At 41.3% G+C, this 21,398-nt stretch overlaps 1 protein-coding gene across 1 annotated transcript in view; it reads right to left on the reverse strand.

Annotated features, from left to right (window-relative positions):
- Positions 1–21,398, reverse strand: part of LOC141147918 (uncharacterized) — a 496,131-nt gene that overhangs the window by 451,715 nt on the left and 23,018 nt on the right. Inside the window, exons 4-6 of the mRNA XM_073635077.1 lie at positions 14,971–15,015; positions 14,864–14,883; positions 8,580–8,862 (exon numbers count right to left, since the gene is read on the reverse strand). Of these exons, the coding sequence (XP_073491178.1) occupies positions 8,580–8,862; positions 14,864–14,883; positions 14,971–15,015 (348 nt within the window). The remainder of the gene's footprint in view (positions 1–8,579; positions 8,863–14,863; positions 14,884–14,970; positions 15,016–21,398) is intronic.

A 21,398-nucleotide genomic window follows, 5' to 3' on the forward strand; every position in this document is an offset into this window, starting at 1 on the left:
CCCAGTGTGGCTCCTGTCCCCCAAGCACACCAGCTCAAGCACTGCATGGCATCTTTTGGCCTGCGTACTTTCGTAGCCCCTTGAATGCCTACAGATAACCGCTGGTTCCGAGGACAAAGCACAGGAAGAGGCCATGGAGGAAGAAGAAGAGGAGGAGGTGGAGGAGAGAGGTGTGTCACAATCATTAGTAGTGGCATTTTGGAGGCGTGGTGGCAAAACAACCTCCAACATTACTGCACCTTGTCCTGCATCCTTCCCAGCTTCCAGCAGAGTCACCCAATGCGCTGTGAAACTTAGGTAATGTCCCTGTCCATGCCTGCTGGACCACGAGTCAGCAGTAATATGCACCTTACCGCTGACCACCCTGTCCAGCAAGGCATGGACATTGCCTTCCACATGCCGGTATAGAGCTGGAATCGCCTTCCGTGAGAAAAAGTGGCGTTTGGGTACCTGCCACTGAGGAACCGCACATTCCACAAACTCACGGAAGGGGGCAGAGTCTACCAACTGAAAAGGCAGCAGTTGAAGTGCTAGCAATTTTGCCAAGCTAGCATTCAACCGCTGGGCATGTGGATGGCTGGGAGCGAACTTCTTTCGGCGGTGCAGCAGCTGGGGCAGGGAAATTTGCCTGGTACAATCTGATGTCGGTGTACCGAAAGCAGATTGCCCACAAGTACTTGGCTGTGACACACCTAAGTCTACACCTTCATTCATCTCAGTGCAGGTCTCAGAGAGGACTGAAGGTATAGTGGGGTTGGAGATCTCAGCTGATGAGGAGCAAGGAGAGGTCCTCTTTGTTCTTTGGTGTGGGTCTTTTAGATACGCTTGCCAAAGAAATGCATGGCAACATATGTCTGGTCAAGCATGTGGTGCCCAAGCGGGAGATGTTTTGGCCACGCAAGATACACTTGAGACATTTGTTGCAAATAGCAGCGGTGCGATCTGATGCACTCATCTCAAAAAAGGCCCACACCAAAGAAATTTTGGAATAATGCGCAGAGACAGCAGCGCCCTGCACATGCGGAGCTTTGGGGTGTGATTCAGTCAGTGTGCTGCCCTTAGGCTGGCCCCTGGAGGGCATCCTGCCTCTTTGGTGATGTGCCTCCTCCTCCTCTCTCCTATCAGGCACCCACGTTGAGTCAGTGACCTCATCATCCCCTCCGTCCTCATCACTGGAGCAAACCTGGCAGTATGCTGCAACAGGGGGAGCATGACTGCCAGATTCAATAAATAATAAGGTGATTCTGCGCAGATATTAAAATAGTGCCAAAGTAATGAATTAAAATATTTTAGGAGAGTATTTAAATTATGTCCATATCGTATAGAACCACGTGGTATTTAGGAAAAAATATATAAAGTATATGAAAAATATAAAAAGTATATACAAATATTTAAAAATATTATCTCTCAAATGGGAAATATTCAATCAATAATCTATATGGCAATAATATGTTTGGATATATATTTATTTGTTTATTGTTGATACTATTGCCTGCCAGGCACTGAGAATTCACATATGGACATTATTATTGCCATATAGATTATTGATTGAATATTTCCCATTTGAGAGATAATATTTTTAAATATTTGTATATACTTTTTATATTTTTCATATACTTTATATATTTTTTCCTAAATACCACGTGGTTCTATACGATAGGGACATAATTTAAATACTCTCCTAAAATATTTTAATTCATTACTTTGGCACTATTTTAATATCTGCGCAGAATCACCTTATTATTTATTGCATTTGAAAAGTGGTTTGTGTCACACTAATAGATTTTGCTGCATTTATTTATGCACTTGCACTTTTAAATTGTTTATGAATATTTTGCACTTATCCAGAGTAGCGCGAAGGCACTTTGCTCACTTATGACTGCCAGATTGCTGTCCTTCTTGGGCACCTACTCTGTCCGTGCTCATGTTACTGCCTTCATCTAGCTCACTATTATCATCAGAGCCTTCTAAACGCTGGTCATCCTCCTGGAGCATGTACCCAACACTGTGGTCAAACAGTTCGAGGGACTCCTCAGGAGGACATTCTGGGGCTAGGGAAGGAGTCACTGATGCCATTGAGCCAAGGAAATAGGCCGCGTTGGCAGCTGCTTTGCCAGACAAAGTACCCTGAGCATGGGTGAGAGAGAATGGGGAGGATGAGGATGGCTTGGTCATCCACTCGACCAAGTCTTCTGCATGTTGCGGCTCAACACAGCCAGCTGCCGAAAAAAAAGGCCAAGCGTGTCCCACGGCCACGTGCTTATGAGGATGCACCGTCTCCGCGACCAGCACTGTTGCCTCTAGACACAGAGCCTTCTTTCCCTCTTTGATCACTGTGAGGAGGACGCACTACACTAACTTGTAGCTTTAGCTGAACACTGTTCAGAGGATGCACTACACTAACTTGTAGCTTTAGCTGAACACTGTGCAGAGGTCGCACTACACTAACTTGTAGTTTTGCTGAACACTGTGAGGAGGACGCACTACACTAACTTGTAGCTTTAGCTGAACACTGTGCAGAGGTCGCACAACACTAACTTGTAGTTTTAGCTGAACACTGTGAGGAGGACGCACTACACTAACTTGTAGCTTATTCAGCTGCCTGTGGTAGTGATAGGATCAGGAAAACACCACCAACCTTCTACAGGTAGCTTTAGCTGAACACTGTGCAGAGCTCGCACTACACTAACTTGTAGTTTTAGCTGAACACTGTTCAGAGGACGCACTACACTAACTTGTAGCTTTAGCTGAACACTGTTCAGAGGACGCACTACACTAACTTGTAGCTTTAGCTAAACACTGTGCAGAGGTCGCACTACACTAACTTGTAGTTTTAGCTAAACACTGTGCGGAGGACACACTACACTAACTTGTAGCTTTAGCTGAACACTGTGAGGAGGTCGCACTACACTAACTTGTAGTTTTAGCTGAACACTGTGCAGAGGTCACACTAAACTAACTTGTAGCTTTAACTGAACACTGTGAGGAGGACGCACTACACTAACTGTAAATAGTCTAGCTGCCTGACTGTGGTACTAATAGGATCAAAAGAACACCAGCAATTTTCTTCAGGTAGCTGTAAATACTGTAACAAGACAAGCCTGCCTGTCAGTAGGAAGATAACAGGAACGGATCTAGCTAAACGGAATACAGTGTATATATATATATATATATATATATATATATATATATATATACACACACACAATACACTTAAGGGGAGCTAACTCACTGACTGTCCTGCCTAATCTATCTAACTTAAATCGAATGACACTGTCTCTCTGTCTATCTATCTCAACGCAGGAACACACACTACACAGGGCCGCTGTGTAGGCGGCCTTATATAGTGTGGGGCGTGTACTAAATCCCCTGAGCCATAATTGGCCAAATTCTCCTCGGCTTTGGCCAATTACGGCTCTCTGTTCAGACGGCGCTGTGATTGGCCAAGCATGCGGGTCATAGTGCATGCTTGGCCAATCATCAGCCAGCAATGCACTGCGATGCCGCAGTGAATTATGGGCCGTGACGCGCCACACGAATTTGGCGCGAACGACCCATAGCTGAAGACGTCGATGATGAAATGCGTACGACGGCGCCACGCACGCTACGTCACTTCCGGGTACGGACTCTGCTTGGAACGCAGGTGGAGTGCAAACAGCTCCAACCAGCGGTACGCTGTCATTCCCTTACAGGTTTGTTGTTTTTTCCAGGCACGTACTTGTACCCAGTGATAGTAGACTGCTGTATTCTTTTCTTAGTTTACTATTATAGCCTATTTGTTTAGGTTTTTTTAGTTTTTTAATGTTAACTCCTATTGAGTGTGTATGGAGTTTTTTTGAATAAAAAATCTTTCTTTTACCTACTACACCATGGGAGCCTTCTATTCTTTTTCTCCATGAGGGAGCCATTGTGAATACTTCAACTCAACATTACAGAAATTACCCTGGATGCTCTGTAGGATTGTGGTGGAGAGGATATCGTGACCGTGATACCCCATTGGCTTGCCCCTTTTTTGGGGTTGGTGGATCCGGGGAGCCATTGGGAACATCTTAAACCAACAGTACGGAAACCACCTGAATGCCTTACATGATCGTGGTGGAGAGCTGACCGTGATCGAGATACCCTATGCTGTTTGCCCCTCTTGGGGTTGTTGGATTCGGTGAGTGGGGACCCAAAAGGGGGAGCACAAAAGTCACAGAAACCACCTGAGAGCACTCCTGTCACGGTTTTCTCTTGCTAAGAAAATTCCCTGAAACATTGTGTTTGAAGAGTTTTACCACTTTAAGGACTATGACTATTACTAATTGTTTTATATTTGCACTAATTAGGGTGAGGTGCAATCACCTGTTCACCAATGTGAAAATATTTGGCACTATTTTAGGCAGATTACATTATATAGTAATATTTGCACCGGATAGGTAGAGCACATTTACGTTTTCTACGTTTGAATTTTTTATGGTTATGGTTTGGATTATACCTATTTCACTTGTGGCGATGTATGGTGCAGACCTATCACAGATGTAGGGGTCTCAGCACACATCCTTTAGATATAAGGCATTTTTGTATTTGCACACAATCACTGAAGATCGCTCTTGTTTAAATAATTTTGTTGTATATATAATTTTTGTTAGTATCAGGTACCTTACTAGGTTGATGAGTGGGGGATATCACCTTTGGATTTAATATAATCCATCAGACAACCCCGTCCCCCTCCCTTACATTATCCCTAAACCCTGTAGGGAGCGCCACACCCCTTTTAATTTATATCCCATTACTCTGTGGAGGATCCTTAGGGAAACTCCTTTAGGGGGGCTGCATACCTATACGTTTGTCCTAAGCGCAGCTTCCATACTTAATTGAACGACCCATATCGTTCGCAATTCGGCGAACGGGCGAACAGACGATGTTCGAGTCGAACATGGGTTCGACTCGAACACGAAGCTCATCCCTAGTAGCTGTACGTCGGTTGCTTTAAGCGGGCTAGCATGCACGAGCCGGCTGCATTATGGGGGTGCTGATGCTCATGGCCGACGGTCGCAATGAGCACCGGCCACGAGCGATCGTGGGCAGGGGAGGCAGAACAGGGACGCGTGGGTGTGTAAACACACAAATCCCTGTTCTGTTCTTTGAGGAAAGGCAGATTGTGAGTCCCTAATATCTAGAAACCACGATCTGTCTTTTTTCTCTAGGTCAGTCCCATCCCCCCACAGTTAGAACACACACTAGGGAACACATTTAACCCCTTGATCGCCCCATAGTGTTAACCCCTTCCCTGCAATGTGTCCGCCATAATGTCATTGTCACGATAAAAAATGCAGATCGCCGCCATTGCTAGTAAAAATAATAATAAAAATACTATAAATCTACCCCCTATGTTGTAGACGCTTTTGTGCAAACCAATCAAAATACGTTTATTGCGATTTTTATTACCAAAAATATGTAGAAGAATACATATCGACCTAAACTGAGGAAAACATTAGTTTTTCTTAAAAAAAAAAATGGAATATTTATTATAGCAAAAAGTACGAAATATTTAGTTTTTTTCACAATTGTTATAGTGCAAAAAATAAAAACCGCAGAGATGATCAAATACCACCAAAAGAAAGCTCTATTTGTGGGAAAAAAAGACATCAATTTTGTTCGGGTACAACGTTGTACGACTGTGCAATTGTAAGTTAAAGCGACGCAGTGCCGTATCGCAAAAAAATGGTCCGGTCATTGAGCAGCCAAATCCTCCAGGGCTGAAGTGGTTAATGTGAAGTTTTCATTTCCTTGAGGTTATAAATGTTTCTATCTTTTATAAACAATTTAATAAAGCTTCATTGTAATCTTCTTTCTAGATTAAATCAATATTATTTTGAATAGGAAGGAGAAGCTGCGCTATATATATCCAAACCAGCGATGGCTTATAGATATCAGAATAAGTGTGCATTGACAAAGTCCATAACAACACACCCAGGTGAGCTTGGTCCAAACTTAAGTGCCGCCACCTATTAAAAAACTTGCTTACCAGATGGCAAGCAAAAGCATGCAGATGGCTATAGCCCAGCTACGGCCTTTGCTTGATAAGGAACGTCCAAACTGATATACCCAGATGAGTCGTCTGTATACCGCAATCCCCTGTGATCGTGGGCGTCCGGTAGGTGTCGGTAACTCAAACGGGTATAAGAGAAAGATCAACCATAGTGTAATATCCTTTGGGATATTTTATTAAGAAAAAAAGTATTGCACTTGCTTAACAGTAGAGTAAAAAGTGCTAAAAAACAGAGCCGGCCGACTGCAATAGAAAACCCTGTCCTCCTAGTCAAACGGCGTGGTGACGTCAGCACGTATCCTCCTCCAGACGCATTTCGTCACAGGTTGACATTATCAATGGGGAACCTCCCGGAGTTACTGAGACCTACCGGATGCCCACGATCACAGGGGATTGCGGTATACAGACGACCCGTCTGGGTATATCAGTTTGGACGTTCCTTATCAAGCAAAGGCCGTAGCTGAGCTATAGCCATCTGCATGTTTTTGCTTGCCATCTGGTAAGCGAGTTTTTTAATAGGTGGCGGCACTTAAGTTTGGACCAAGCTCACCTGGGTGTGTTGTTATGGACTTTGTCAATGCACACTTATTCTGATATCTATAAGCCATCGCTGGTTTGGATATATATAGCGCAGCTTCTCCTTCCTATTCTATGTTTGTTATCTTGCAATTAAGCTGCTGCTGTTCGGATTTTTTAATATGTTAATTTTTTAATCATTATTGCCATTTTTATCTAGCGCGTTTTTTTTCCCAATATTATTTTGATCCATTGTCGCAGGGCCCTTAAACGGCTTGGGGTCCATAGGTCAGCGCTTATTTGGTATTCCAGCACTAAAAACAGCTATTTAAAGCTAGTCTCAGCAGTCGTGTCCTCACATAGCAGTGCTCAGATCCAACCAGTTGGCTGAATACACTCAGTATGACATCATAAAATAAAGGGTGGAGGGTCACATGATTCCTCATATGTAGAAGTATTGGTATTTTTTTTCCCCTGATTAGTGAGCAAGAAATGGGGGGTGAAGGGAAGGGGAGTATATGCAGCAGACAGTTGGACAATAACAAAACCATAGATCCCAACTGTCCCTGATTTCGAGGGACTGTCCCTCTGGACTGTCCCTCTTTCCTCTTCATTTGTCCCTCATTTTGATCTTATCCATATTCCTTTACACCTATTAGGTAAAAATGCACTTTTTATCTTTCATAAAGTGTTTCCCAGCGCTAAACCTTTCATCTGATTTCTAAATTGCTGCATTTGTAAATTCCAATATAAAGGAATAGTAGTGGTAAAAAGCACTTTAACTAATCATTTTTTTTATACACAATTCTTCTTTAAGGGGGGTGTGTCCTATACCTACACACTTTTGCTAATAGGTGTCCCTCATTCCCATTTCAGAAAGTTGGGAGGTATGCCAAACCTGTTGTTTTGCTTGCACGAACAAAGATTCAAGTTCACTTTACTGTGGACCTGGACATAAAAATGATTTCCTATTTTATAGAACATCTCAAATGGTAAATGTGTTCAAGCAGTACCCTGGAAAATCTTCCTTTTGTCTGGAATTCCTCAAAAAGAAATTGTAGTGTACTTCCTGTGCATAGGCATACTCTTTCTGCAGTGTGAGATCCTCTAAGGAACTACTGCCTCTGACCACTAGTCTCACCTGTCTTTTTTTTTGTGACACTCACTGTTCTCATTGCTGGAAAGGAAGCTGTATCTGAGGACCGGAAATACAAGGATCTCCCTGCATTGTTTTCATCCAACCTCTGAATCTGGTTTTCCTCCACCCTCCCTTCTTCATTATTACCCCACCAGCTATCAGATCCGGTTGCAATAAAGCCTGGAACTTGTATTGATGAGAATGCCAAACTACAAACACCCCAGAAGGAGAGCGCCGCTTGGGGAAACAATTCAGTTCAGATGCAGTGAGAGGAGATGTACCGACAGCTTCTGTTTCAGAGGGCGGAGTGCAGCCTGGCTGGTCCAGTCCTAAAGGGAAGGCTTCTGTGAATGATTAGGAGACTCTGACCTGCCCCTACTCATCTGCAATCTTTCCCTGCCGCTGATCACTTACAATGACAGACGGGGATCTCTTTCCCTACACTAGCCACTTTGCAAACAAGCACCAAAACCTGGGGGGCGGGGACTCTGCAGACCCAAACGGCTGCCAGAGGTAACCTGGATGCAGTGTAGCCATCTGGAACCAGGAAACCATAGGGAAACCATGCTTCCCTTGACTTCCTCTGCAGGCTGTGATACCACTCCGGTTGAGCACCACCTACAGTGAAGAAAACAGACTGCACCTGCCTACAGGTCATCAGGGGGTAGCTCTGACATGAAGAATCAAAGCTCTAACATGATGTCCGCCTCCACATTGACACAGTTCCCTAGATGTTTCCTAAACAAGCAAAATTATACGAATTAAGTAGCTAAATATTGGGCACCTGGGACGGGGAGCGATGAACCCTGCTACCCGAAACACACATAATGGAACACCAACTCATATAACAGTCTGTGGAAGGAATTAGCTACATATATGTTGACTCCTTACCTAGGTGTTCAGACAGATATTTCAGCTCCTCATTATACAAGGAGTCGGTGACGTCCACAATGTTGATCCGTCCTCTATTCCTGGTGTGATACAAAATACCAAACGTGCACCCAGAGACGGCGTCCATGAACTGCTGCATCCCATTGTTGGAGATGGAGTGAGGATTGGCAGTGGACACTATGTTACAGAAAGACTCTGATTTTAGCTGCTTGATAAGCCATTCAAAGTCACTCTCTGATGACCTTGAAAAGATCCCAACCGTGTGAGGTTTTGTAAAAAACCACTGTATGATGAAAGATATCAAAGTGATAATCATTAGATCACAGCAAAAAAGAAATGATTGTACTTAAAACTAAATACATAACTACAAAGCCTACAGTGGCCTTGGGTTGCCAGCAATCCTGAAAAAACTTTTAGGGGACTGTTTTCAAAAAAAATCTGTAAGCCCCTTTTTAACATTTAAAAGCCCTCCCTTAATAATAAAAATTTTAAAAAAAGTCCCTTGATGTAAATCCACTGTCAATCACATCTTCTGGCAGGTCAGAACCATGTCAATCATGATGCCGACTAATCCCGAAGAGAGATAAAAAAGCATCCAGCGCCAACCTTGATATCCAAATCCTCACTTGACTCCCGCCAAACGACATCTTCTGATCCCTGTCACCGTAATGTAAACAAATTTGGTCAATGACATTACCCAGGAGATCCCAGGTGACATATGTGACATTACCCCTAGACCTCCGGAAGATTTCCCCCTCTCATGACAAGGCAATTTTTTGTGGTACGGCACTGCGTTACTTTAACTTAAAATTGTGCAGTCGTGCGACGCTGTACCCAGTATTTGATCCCCTCTGCGTTTTTTATTTTTTTGCGCTATAAACAAAAAAAGACCGACAATTAAAAAAAAAAAAAAAAAAAAATATATATATATATATATATATATATTTTTTTTTTTTTTTTTTTAATTGTCGGTCTTTTTTTGTTTATAGCGCAAAAAAATAAAAAACGCAGGGACAGTTGGGATCTATGGTTTTGTTATTGTCCAACTGTCTGCTGCATATACTCCCCTTCCCTTCACCCCCCATTTCTTGCTCACTAATCAGGGGAAAAAAAATACCAATACTTCTACATATGAGGAATCATGTGACCCTCCACCCTTTATTTTATGATGTCATACTGAGTGTATTCAGCCAACTGGTTGGATCTGAGCACTGCTATGTGAGGACACGACTGCTGAGACTAGCTTTAAATAGCTGTTTTTAGTGCTGGAATACCAAATAAGCGCTGACCTATGGACCCCAAGCCGTTTAAGGGCCCTGCGACAATGGATCAAAATAATATTGGGAAAAAAAACGCGCTAGATAAAAATGGCAATAATGATTAAAAAATTAACATATTAAAAAATCCGAACAGCAGCAGCTTAATTGCATATATATTTATTACTTTCTGCTATAAAACATATCCAATAAATAAATTGAAAAAAATCTAATCTCTGCATCGGTTTAGGCCAGTATGTATTCTGCTACATATTTTTGGTTAAAAACAATCCCAATAAGTGTATATTGATTGGTTTGTGCAAAAGTTATAGTGTCTACAAACTACGGGATATTTTTTTTTTTTATCTAGTAATGGCAGCAATCAAAGACTTATAAGGGGAACGTGATATTGTGGTGGACAATTGGAAACCAATTTACACTTTTGACTCTTTTTGAGGACCAGTGACACTAATACAGTGATCAGTGCTAAAATTATGCACTGTCATTGTACTAATGACACTGGCTGGGAAGGGGTTAACATCAGGGGCGATCAAAGGGTTAACTGTGTGCCTAACCTGTGTTTTACTAAACTGTGGAAGGTGCTTTTATTAGGGCAAGAGATAGACTTTCTTCTCTGCTTTGCAGAGACAAAGGATCCATGCCTTCCCTCTGTCTTGTTTACATAAGAAGACCGCCTTTCTGCCTCTCTGCTGGGTGATCGACAGGTGCCAGTGGATATCAAATCCGTGGTACACACCGCTGGGCTCTCGCTGTGTATGATCACAGTGGGAGTGAGCCACCGGCGGTGCGCAAAGGGCAGGGATTTTCTTGAGTCCCTTGGCCTGCTGGATGAGCTTATTTATTTGGGTTGAGTCAGGTAATCAGGGCCTGTGCCACCTAGATGGCTGTCTGGGTGGACGTGTGTTGTATTGTCCCGGGATGCTAGGCCATAAGCCTTGGGCCTATTCTGGGGACATCTGGCTGCTAGGCTGTCTGAGGGCCTATCCAGAAGCAAGAGATCAGGGTAGGGTTGGGACTGCAGCTTGCAGTCCAACCAGAAGTAATGGTTTCCTCCGGCCGGGGAAACCAGTCATGGTCGGAGGTAGAGAGAAAGCTGTCGCCACTAAGGGCCCATCCACCTCACCACCGGAGACCACTGTGAGTAACTGAAGCAAGTACCGGAGCAGTATTCTCACCAACCAGGGACGGTGAAGAATTGGGAAGCTTCAGCAGATGTCAAGCCAGGGACCCAGCCAGTGGAGATGACCGTTACAGAGCATTATTGTGTGCCAAGCCAGGGACCAAATAGGCCAGCAGGATGACGCTTGAAGAGTATCTGTGAGTGCCAAGCTAGGGACCCAGCAGGGACGTGGGGATGATGCTTGAGGAAGATACTGAGTAAGAAGATTGGAAGAGCTCAGGAGATCCAATGGCAGTGGATCAGCAAGTCTAAGTGATAGACTGGGAGCTCAGTTGAGTGAAGATCTACAAGAGGAGATTGTAGAGGAAGTAAAGGAGTTCATTACAACCTTTGTTAGAAACTGTTTCAAGATTGTTGGCATAGGAGACAGTGGTCCTACTCATGCAGATGTGGTGTCTAGCTGGATGCCTTTCCCTGCATGGCTGTCTGCCTATAGAAGTCTCAGAGTACTTTGCATCTACCTAAGGGTGTCCTGGCCCCAACCCTCTCTCCCACAGTTCTGTTTAAGAGACAATAAATCTCTTTGCATTCAAGAAGTGTCTGGCGCCCATCAATCTACTTTGCATTACACCCACCATGCCTTGAAACCCACTCTACACAAAAGGATGTCAGCTGTCCCTGGCTCTGGAGGTCACCAATGGCCCTGGGCCTCAATGGCCTTGGCTACTAGGGATTAGCCGAACATCCCCTGTTCGGTTCGCACCATAACATGGGAACAGGCAAGAAATTTGTACAAACACCGTCTATGAGACATGAACATGAAAAATCAAAAGTGCTAATTTTAAAGGCTTATATGCAAGTTATTGCCATAAAAAGTGTTTGAGGACCTGGGTCCTGCCCTAGGGGACATGTATCAATGCCAAAAAAAAGTTTTAAACGTCCGTTTTTTTCGGGAGCAGTGATTTTATTAATGCTTAAAGTGAAACAATAAAAATTAAATATTCCTTTAAATATCATGCCTGGGGGGTGTCTATAGTATGCCTGTAAAGTGGCGCATTTTTCCCACGTTTAGAACAATACCACAGCAAAATTAAATTTCTAAAGGAAAAAATCTCATTTAAAACTGATCGCGGCTGTAATGTATTGTCTGATCCCGGCAATATAGATAAAAATCATTGAAAAAAACGGCATGGGTTCCCCCCAGTCCATTACCAGGCGCTTCAGGTCTGGTATGAATTTTAAGGGGAACCCTACGACAGAATTAAAAAAAAATGGCACAGGGGTCCCCCCAAAATCCATACCAGACCCTTATCCGAGCACACAACCTGGCAGGCCGCAGGAAAATGGGGGGGAGAACCCCCCTCCTGAACCATACCAGGCCACATGCTCTCAACATGGGGAGGGTGCTTTGGGGTCCCCCAAAGCACCTTGTCCTCATGTTGATGGGGACAAGGGCCTCATCCCCACAGCCCTTTCCCAGTGGTTGTGGGGGTTTGTGGGCGGGAAGCCCTTTTAACAGATCCCACCCCCCCTATGTGAATGGGTATCGGTTACATTGTACCCCTACACATTCACCAAAAAAGTGTCAAAATGGTAAAATCGACACTAGACAATTTGGGACAAGTTCTTTATTAAAAAAAAAAACTGTCCTACAAAATCCATTTATCTTCGATCACAGCGTCCGACGACACGAGAAAAAAAAAATAATAATAATAATAAACTCTGCTCCCCTATGGCTTCAGAGTGGGCAGGGTCATTCGTTTAGGTCACCAGGTGGCCCCGCCCTCAGCTATATAACAGCTGTCATCACAAAGAGGCTTCAGTCAGCAGGAGTCTCCCATGGAGGCGGAGTTTTTCCGTTTTTGTTTTTCTTTTTGGGTCGTCGGACGCTGGGATCGAAGATGAATGGACATCGTAGGACAGTTTTTACATTTTTTTAATAAAGGACCTGTCCCAAATTGTCTACTGTCGTTTTTACCATTTTGGCACTTTTTTGGGTGAATGAGTAGGGGTACAATGTACCTGATACACATGCACACGGGGGGGGGCGGGATCTGAGGGTCCCCTTGTTAAAGGGGGCTTCCAGATTCTGATAAGCCCCCTGCCCGCAGACCCACCACAACCACCAAGGGTTGTGGGGATGAGGCCCTTGAGACCCCAAAGCACCCTCCGCATGTTAAGGGCATGTGGCCTGACACAGTTCAGGGGGGACACTCTCTCTTCCCCCCCTTTTCCTGTGGCCTGCCAGGTTGCGTGCTCAGATAAGAGTCTGGTATGATTTTGGGGGAGACCCCTACGCCATTTTTTTAAAAATTTTGGCACAGGGTTCACCTTAAAATCCATACCAGACCTGAAGAGCCTGGTATGGCCTAGTATGGATTTTGGGGGGACCCCTACGCATTTTTTTTTCTTTGGTAATGGACTGGGGGGGCGGACCCATGCCGTTTTTTTCAATGAGTTTTATCGATATTGCCAGGACCCGACAATTCATTACTGCCGTGATAAGTTTTAGGCTCCATGCACACTGGAGCTCATAAACGGCCATTTTTTGGAGTTTGGGCGTTTTTTTTAACACCCAAAAAAACTCCACTCTATGTTATCCTATGTGTCCATGCACACATGGACGTTTTTGAACTTTTATCAGCAGTGGAATTTCTGGGCTGTTTTCTGAACGCCATAAAGTGGCGTTCAGAAATCGTTTTTCTGACCATAAAAAATGGCAAATGCTCATAAACGCTGATAAACGTCGATAAACGATAAAAAACATGGCTCGCCAGCGTTTTTTAATGTTTTTGATCCATTGAAAAAAAAATAATTAAAAAAAAAAAAAAAAAACACTAAAAACGCTAACGCGGAAAAACGCTAAAAACACTATTGCAAAAATGTTAAAAAATGTTAAAAGACTCACTGCAAAGCTACTGGCATTTTTATAACGTTACTTAAACGTCCAGTGTGCATGGAGCCTAAAATGACTTTTTTCCCTTTAGAAATGTAATTTTGTGCAGGCACTTTTCTAAACACGGGAAAACTGCGCCACTTTACAGGCATACTATAGACACCCCCCAGGCACGATATTTAAAGGAATATTTAATTTTTATTGTTTCACTTTATTAAAATCACTGCTCCTGAAAAAATGGCCCTTTTAAAAACTTTTTTTTGCATTGATACATGTCCCCTGGGGCAGGACCCCGGTCCACAAACACTTTTTATAACAATAACTTGCATATAAGCCTTTAAAATGAGCACTTTTGGTTTTTCATGTTAGTGTCCCATAGACTTTAACGGTGTTATGCGACTTTCGAATTTGCCGCGAACACCACATAATGTCCGCTGTTTGGCGAAACAGACAAACATCGGGCTCATCCCTTATTTGCTACACTTAGAAAATTCCCATTGTGAGATTTCTCTGCCACCATTCACATTCCTGTCCACCTTGGGATGTTCTTGTTTTCTCTGTAACATAGAATAAATAACAAATTTGTGAATGGCCGGGCAATATTCTGGGACCTGTGACGTGTCTCAGAAGATTGCAGGGAGGGGAGAGGTGATCTTCCTTCCGGCGCCAAGGAGCCAGAGAAGGAAGTAGGAGCTGGATGCCTCTAAAGACAGGGTACCCGCCCCCCCCCCCAAAAAAAAGTGATATGACAAATGCCGGGGGTCACCTGCACTTAAAGCGGAAGTTCCATTTTTGGGTGGAACTCCACTTTAATTTAATGTTTTAATGTTTGAGCAAAGAATCTTCTAACATATAGTGTACATAGCAGGGTTCTATTTTATCACATCATATAATTTATTGTTTTATTTATATATATATATATATATATATATATATATATATATATATATATATATATATATATATATATAATCTTTGTAAACATGCTTACCCAATTTTCTGGACAGGTACCTAAATAATGTAAAAGAATAAAGTCACAATAAGGTCCTAAGAAAAATTGTAAAGAGAAGAACACAACTGAAAACAAAGACAACTTACTTTCTACGATCTTTCTGATCTTGTCCATGTTTCCTTTAAATGAAACTAAAACAAATGGAAATAAGAAAACAAAGTCATTACTAGAGACAGAGATTTGTCATAGTTACATAGTTACATAGTAGGCGAGGTTGAAAAAAGACACAAGTCCATCAAGTCCAACCTATGTGTGTGATTATGTGTCAGTATTACATTGTATATCCCTGTATGTTGCGGTCATTAAGGTGATTATCTAATAGTTTTTGAAGCTCTCGATGCTCCCCGCTGAGATCACCACCTGTGGAAGGGAATTCCACATCCTTGCCGCTCTTACAGTAAAGAACCCTCTACGTATTTTAAGGTTAAACCTCTTTTCTTCTAATTTTAATGAGTGGCCATGTGTCTTGTTAAACTCTCTTCTGCAAAAAAGTTTAAATTCTATTGTAGGGTCACCAGTACGGTATTTGTATATTGAAATCATATCCCCTCTCATAGGAGGCGGAGCCTAGCGGAGCAGACATGCATGGTTAGAGCTCCACACCGCTGAGGAGAGAAGAGAAGGACAAAGCGGAGCCTGCAGGCTCAAAAGGTATCCATTTGAACCTTTTTGCCCCTGGGAACAAACGGTGAAAGTTTGGGCAGGAAATATGGTACTGGGAGGAAACCGTGGCAGAAATAAAAATCACCTCACAAAGAGCTCACAGGCACTCACTGCAGCTGAAGCAGCTCCAGTCACCTCACAATATACAGCATCAGGGCGCTCTCACAGACAGAAAATGTCACAGCAAGACTCTCCATTTGAGTCAGATACAGAACAAATCCTCTCACAAACTTCTCCACAAGCCTCCTCAGTATCCCCAGTAATATTATTACAATTTGAAAAGATGCTTCATAAGGCTTTAAAACAAACCTCAGACCAAATAACAAAAAGCCTAACCAAAGAAATAAGAGAGCTGGGAAACCGCACCGCAGCCTTAGAAATAAAAATGGATGAAATTGAAATTACAACCCAAGAAAATATAACAGAATTGGAACAATTAAAAAAAGAGAATTCAATACTTCAAACTAAGCTCGAAGATTACGAAAATAGAGCCAGACGTTCAAACTTGCGCATAAGGGGAATACCTGAAACTGTGACAGACCTGCAATCTACTATTACTGCTCTATTACAAGAACTAAAGCCAGATATCCCTATTGAACGTTTAGAACTGGACAGAGTACACAGAGCTCTCACAGCCAAAAAGAAAAATGGACCCCCACGTGATATAATCACAAAATTTCATTATTACAGAACGAAAGAACAAATACTAATTGCTGCAAGAGAAAAAAAAGGAACTTAATTTTCAAGGACACAATTATCAAATTTTTGCTGACCTATCCCAACTTACTATTACTAAAAGAGGATCCATGAAACCCCAACTAATGGAACTGCAACGCCACAACATTATGTATCAATGGGGCTTCCCCTTTTCAGTCAGATTTAACTACCAAGGTGCAATTTACAGAAGCAGATCAGCAGATGAACTACAACAAACCCTTTTAAAATTAAATCTGACAGAACCCACAAGCAGCAACACTCCCACACGCAGAAGAATGGCATCATCTTCACCTTCAGGCAGCACTCAGAAAATTTCAGAACAAAATGGGAATCGTCATTCTCACAAAAGAGGCCGTTATGCCACATCATCCATGGACCAAGAAGATTCAATGGACTGACATCCTAATTCCTGATATCTCTTCATTTATTATACTAATAGATGGTTCTCTATAAAAAACCTATATTTATAACTGAATGTAACTGCATTCTGATAGTCACACACTGTGTGGGATCATGTTACATTCCAGTTATATTTCTTATTAATTCTGATTCATATAGCCTTAGAATATATAAGTGAAATAAGGAAATTCTTGTTCAGTTATATATTATCAGGTAATAACAATAGATTTATTACTTTTTAGGACAAATATGTTCAATAATCCAGAAGTAATGGAAGCTTTTTCTTTCTTTTCTTAAAACAAATATATTATTACCTAACTAGTTCCTAGAATTATGTTTTTGTTTATTCTAATCTGAAGCAATACAACCTCAATTTTATGAGTTAACATATGTAAACAGTTGCATATGAATAAAATATGTAATTGTTTACTCTAAAAGGGTTAAAATCCCAAAATAATTCAAACTATCTTCATCAATACCAAAGTTATTAACAGTACCTTTCTAACTGAATTATTTAGCCTAGGGCAAGACTAAACCTACACAACCTCCCTGGAATAAATAATTTCAACAAAAACTATATTCTGCACTCCAATTAATGAAACATCATTTTGATGTCTTTTGACATAACACTTCTCTCCTGTAAGCGGAAGATCCGTGTACCCCCATTAGCCCTCCTCATTCTCCCAACCATATTATGTGGGAGTGTGACGAAGGCACTTATTCCCCTGCGAGAGATATTTATTCTCTTTCACGGGTAAATTGTGATTACTTGCAAAAAATAATTTATACAATGCATCATCTAATCTCATATGTTTTTTGTTTACTCTTTACTCCAGAATTCACTGGTTTCTTTTCTATCTATTCATCTCTTCAGTCCACACAGGTTGATCTGCGCAGTCAGCTCTGCATAACAAAAAGTAAGTCAAAACTATTTGATCTATTGCCATGGCACCACTGAATATACTTTCCCTGAATGTTCAGGGAATAAATGTCCCTCAAAAAAGGACCAAAGCCTTCCGTACTTTCCATAACAAGAAGGCTCACATAGTATGCCTCCAAGAAACACACTTCACCAAAGATTCTACTCCAAAATATATTTCTCCTTTTTATCAACAAATTTACACGGCTTCTGCCTGTACCAAGCAAAGGGGAACTCTAATTGCATTTCACCGATCCACACCATTCACCTTATCATCAGAAATTAAAGACCCAGAAGGTAGATACCTGATACTCATGGGTTATATAATGGATACAGAAATCACAGTGATTTCCTACTACGCTCCTAACAAACAACCTACACCATTCCTCTCACATATATTACAAGTGATTAATACACACAAAATAGGAACAGTGATAATGTGCGGGGATTCGAACCAGGTCCTCCTCCCATTTCTAGATAAATCACCTTTTACACCATCCAAAATAACCTCTAGATTACCTTTTTCTCAACTTCTTTCCAAATACAATCTGGTAGATTCATGGAGAGAAAGTAACCCAATGAAAAAGAAATTCACTTATTTCTCGCACCCTCATCAAACCTTCACCAGAATAGATCATATTTTTCTAACAATAGGAATGATACCAGAAATTATTGCATCAGATATAATTCCGATTCCGTGGTCTGACCATAATGCAGTATACACTACTATAGCCTCAGCCATACCAAAAGCACATGACCCAACGTGGTACTTACCGGACATAATGCTCAAACACCCACTACATCAGATGGCCATTGAACAAGCTTTAAAGGAATACATATCAATTAATAATACAACAGACATCTCCCCAATAACACTGTGGGAAGCTCATAAGCCTGTCTTGCGTGGTACAATACAAAGACAAATGGCACTATTTAAACGGGAACGCAAAAATCTAGCAAAAAAACTAGAACTCAATTTTAATGCAGCCTACATATCATTTCAAGATAATCCATCTCAGAGCACAAAATCTCATCTGGAAAAATCTAGATTGGAAAATGATCTATTTCTCACTGAGTCAGTTGATAAATCCCTCAAACGCTCCAAACACAATTTCTACATGAATACAAACAAACCAGGTACATATTTGGCTCGGGCATTAAATTCAACTAACAAATCTTTCAAACCAATACGTTTGAAATGATCAAAAAATGTTTACACTTGTAATCCAGTTAAAATAGTCCATAAATTTCACTCACATCTCGCAACTTTATACAAGACAAACAATGAATTTAATCCTACAGAGGCTGAATCCTTCTTCTCAAAAATAACCTTACCTGAGTTATCTCAGAATCAAAAAACCAGATTGGATGAGCCTATAACTATAGATGAAGTTGCTAACGCCATAAAAGACCTAAAACTTAACAAAAGACCAGGCCCAGACGGCTACTCGGCTTTATACTATAAAACATTCTCAGAAATACTCTCTCCCATTCTCACTGAAACTTTTAACAAACTTCTAGATGGACATTCTTTTCGGCAAGAAACACTAATGGCAATTGTTTGTATGATCCCAAAACCCCTTTCTGATGATACTTCCTGTGTGAATTATCGGCCTATCTCTCTGTTAAACCTCAATATTAAATTATTAGCAAAAATAATAGCAAAATGCCTCAATAGCATTATAGGAAAATTAATACATAGAGATCAAGTAGGCTTCATGCCAAATAGACAGGCAGGCGATAATATACGCAGGGCAGTGTTATTGGCACATATTGCTAAAAAACGGAAAATCCCTTTATGTTTTCTATCTCTCGATATTAAGAGGGCATTTGACACAGTATCCTGGCAATATATGCAATATTCTTTACAAAAATGGGGTTTTGGACCCCACTTTTTAACATGGATCAAAGCATTATATAATAAACCCAAAGCCTATATAAAATATGCTGGATACAAATCTGAAGCCTTTAATATCGAAAGAGGTACCCGACAGGGTTGCCCATTATCTCCCTTATTTTTTGCCCTTATACTCGAACCCATGGCCCAATACATCAGAACAAACCAAACTATAACTGGCATTGAAGTAGGAGGTATTACACACAAATTATGTATATTTGCAGACGATATATTACTTTTTCTATCATCACCACAGGTCTCTGGTCCTAACTTAATACCAGCTCTTGATGGATTTGCAGCCCTATCCGGCCTTATGATTAATCCTAAGAAATGCCTAGTGCTTAATATTTCACTCACAAACATGGAATTGATCCCGGCTAGGGCTGCACTCCCATTCACATGGGCAGAAAAATCAATCCCATATCTTGGAATTCATTTAACAGCATCTCATTCTGGCTTATTCTCAACCAATTATCCTCCTGTATTAAGACAGATCACAAATCTAATAAAACAATGGTTGCAACTTCCTTTATCCTGGATAGAGAAGATTAATGCAATCAAAATGACTATTCTACCCAAATTGCTTTATCTATTCAGAGTCCTCCCTATTCCAATTCCTTCCTATTTTGTGAGAATAGTACAAAAAAGAGCAACTTCGTTTATATGGGGCTCTTCTAAACCACGTATACCTATACACACACTACATCTTCCCAAAAATAAAGGAGGCCTGGGATACCCTAATTTTACCAACTACTACAGAGCAGCACATTTGGCCAGTCTGTCCAAATACCATGCAAAACAGGAAATCCCATTATGGGTATTTATAGAGGCTTCAGAAAATGACCCTCTAATTTATTATGGCTTGATCCTAAAGACCGCTTTAAAATTCATAATCCCATAACTAAACACTTCTTATCTCTCTGGGATAAACTAAAAACCAAATATCAGTTACAATCTCCACACAATCCTCTCCTTTCTTTTATCAGAAATCCGGCCTTTTATCCGGCATGGATCTACCCAAATTCTTTTAAAGCTTGGACAACATCAGGCATTCAGACACTAAATGACTTCATAGCATCTAAATCATTCCTTTCATTCCCATCGCTTAAAGAAAAATATGATCTACCAAACTCTGAGATATTTAGATATCTCCAAATCAAAAATTTCTATACACCATTCCTAAAGGGGGATACACCATTATCCCAATTATCCATTTTTGAATCAATCTGTACAAAAGATCCATTTGCTAAAGGTACAATTTCATCACTTTATAATCAATTATATGGAGTAGCAAATCTTAATAGACCCTCTTACGTTCAGAGGTGGGAGGAGGACCTGGGACGAACTTTAGAAGACACGGACTGGTCTAACATATGGCTCACATCTAAGTCATCTTCACCCAACATCTTAGCACTGGAGACAAATTATAAAGTCCTAACTCGCTGGTACCTTGTACCCGCTAGAGTGGCAAAATATTCACCTAATACCTCAGCTCTTTGTTTTCGAGGATGCCCAGAAATAGGCACATATTTACACATATGGTGGACGTGCCCAGTAATCCAAACCTTCTGGAAGGAAATCTTCGTGATTGCATCTAAAATATTTTAAAAAATAATACAACCAGATCCATATTTAACTTTACTTAATCTAAAACCGGAATGGTTAACACTCTCTCAATTCAAACTTATGATCCAACTAATAACGGCTGCAAAACAAACAGTGGCCAAGGCATGGAAATCTCCTACATTGGTACTAGCAGAAACAATTCACAGAATGAATAATACAATGCCCCATGCTAAGATGGTAGCCATCGATCAAAATCAAATTCCAAAATTTGAAAAACTTTGGCATCCTTGGATAAAACAACAGTTCCTGTCAAACTTCAATGACTCTGTCCTGTTGCCATGGTAACAGATTAA

Source organism: Aquarana catesbeiana, linkage group LG06 (genome assembly GCF_042186555.1).
Source record: "Aquarana catesbeiana isolate 2022-GZ linkage group LG06, ASM4218655v1, whole genome shotgun sequence".
NCBI classification, from domain to species: Eukaryota; Metazoa; Chordata; class Amphibia; order Anura; family Ranidae; genus Aquarana; species Aquarana catesbeiana.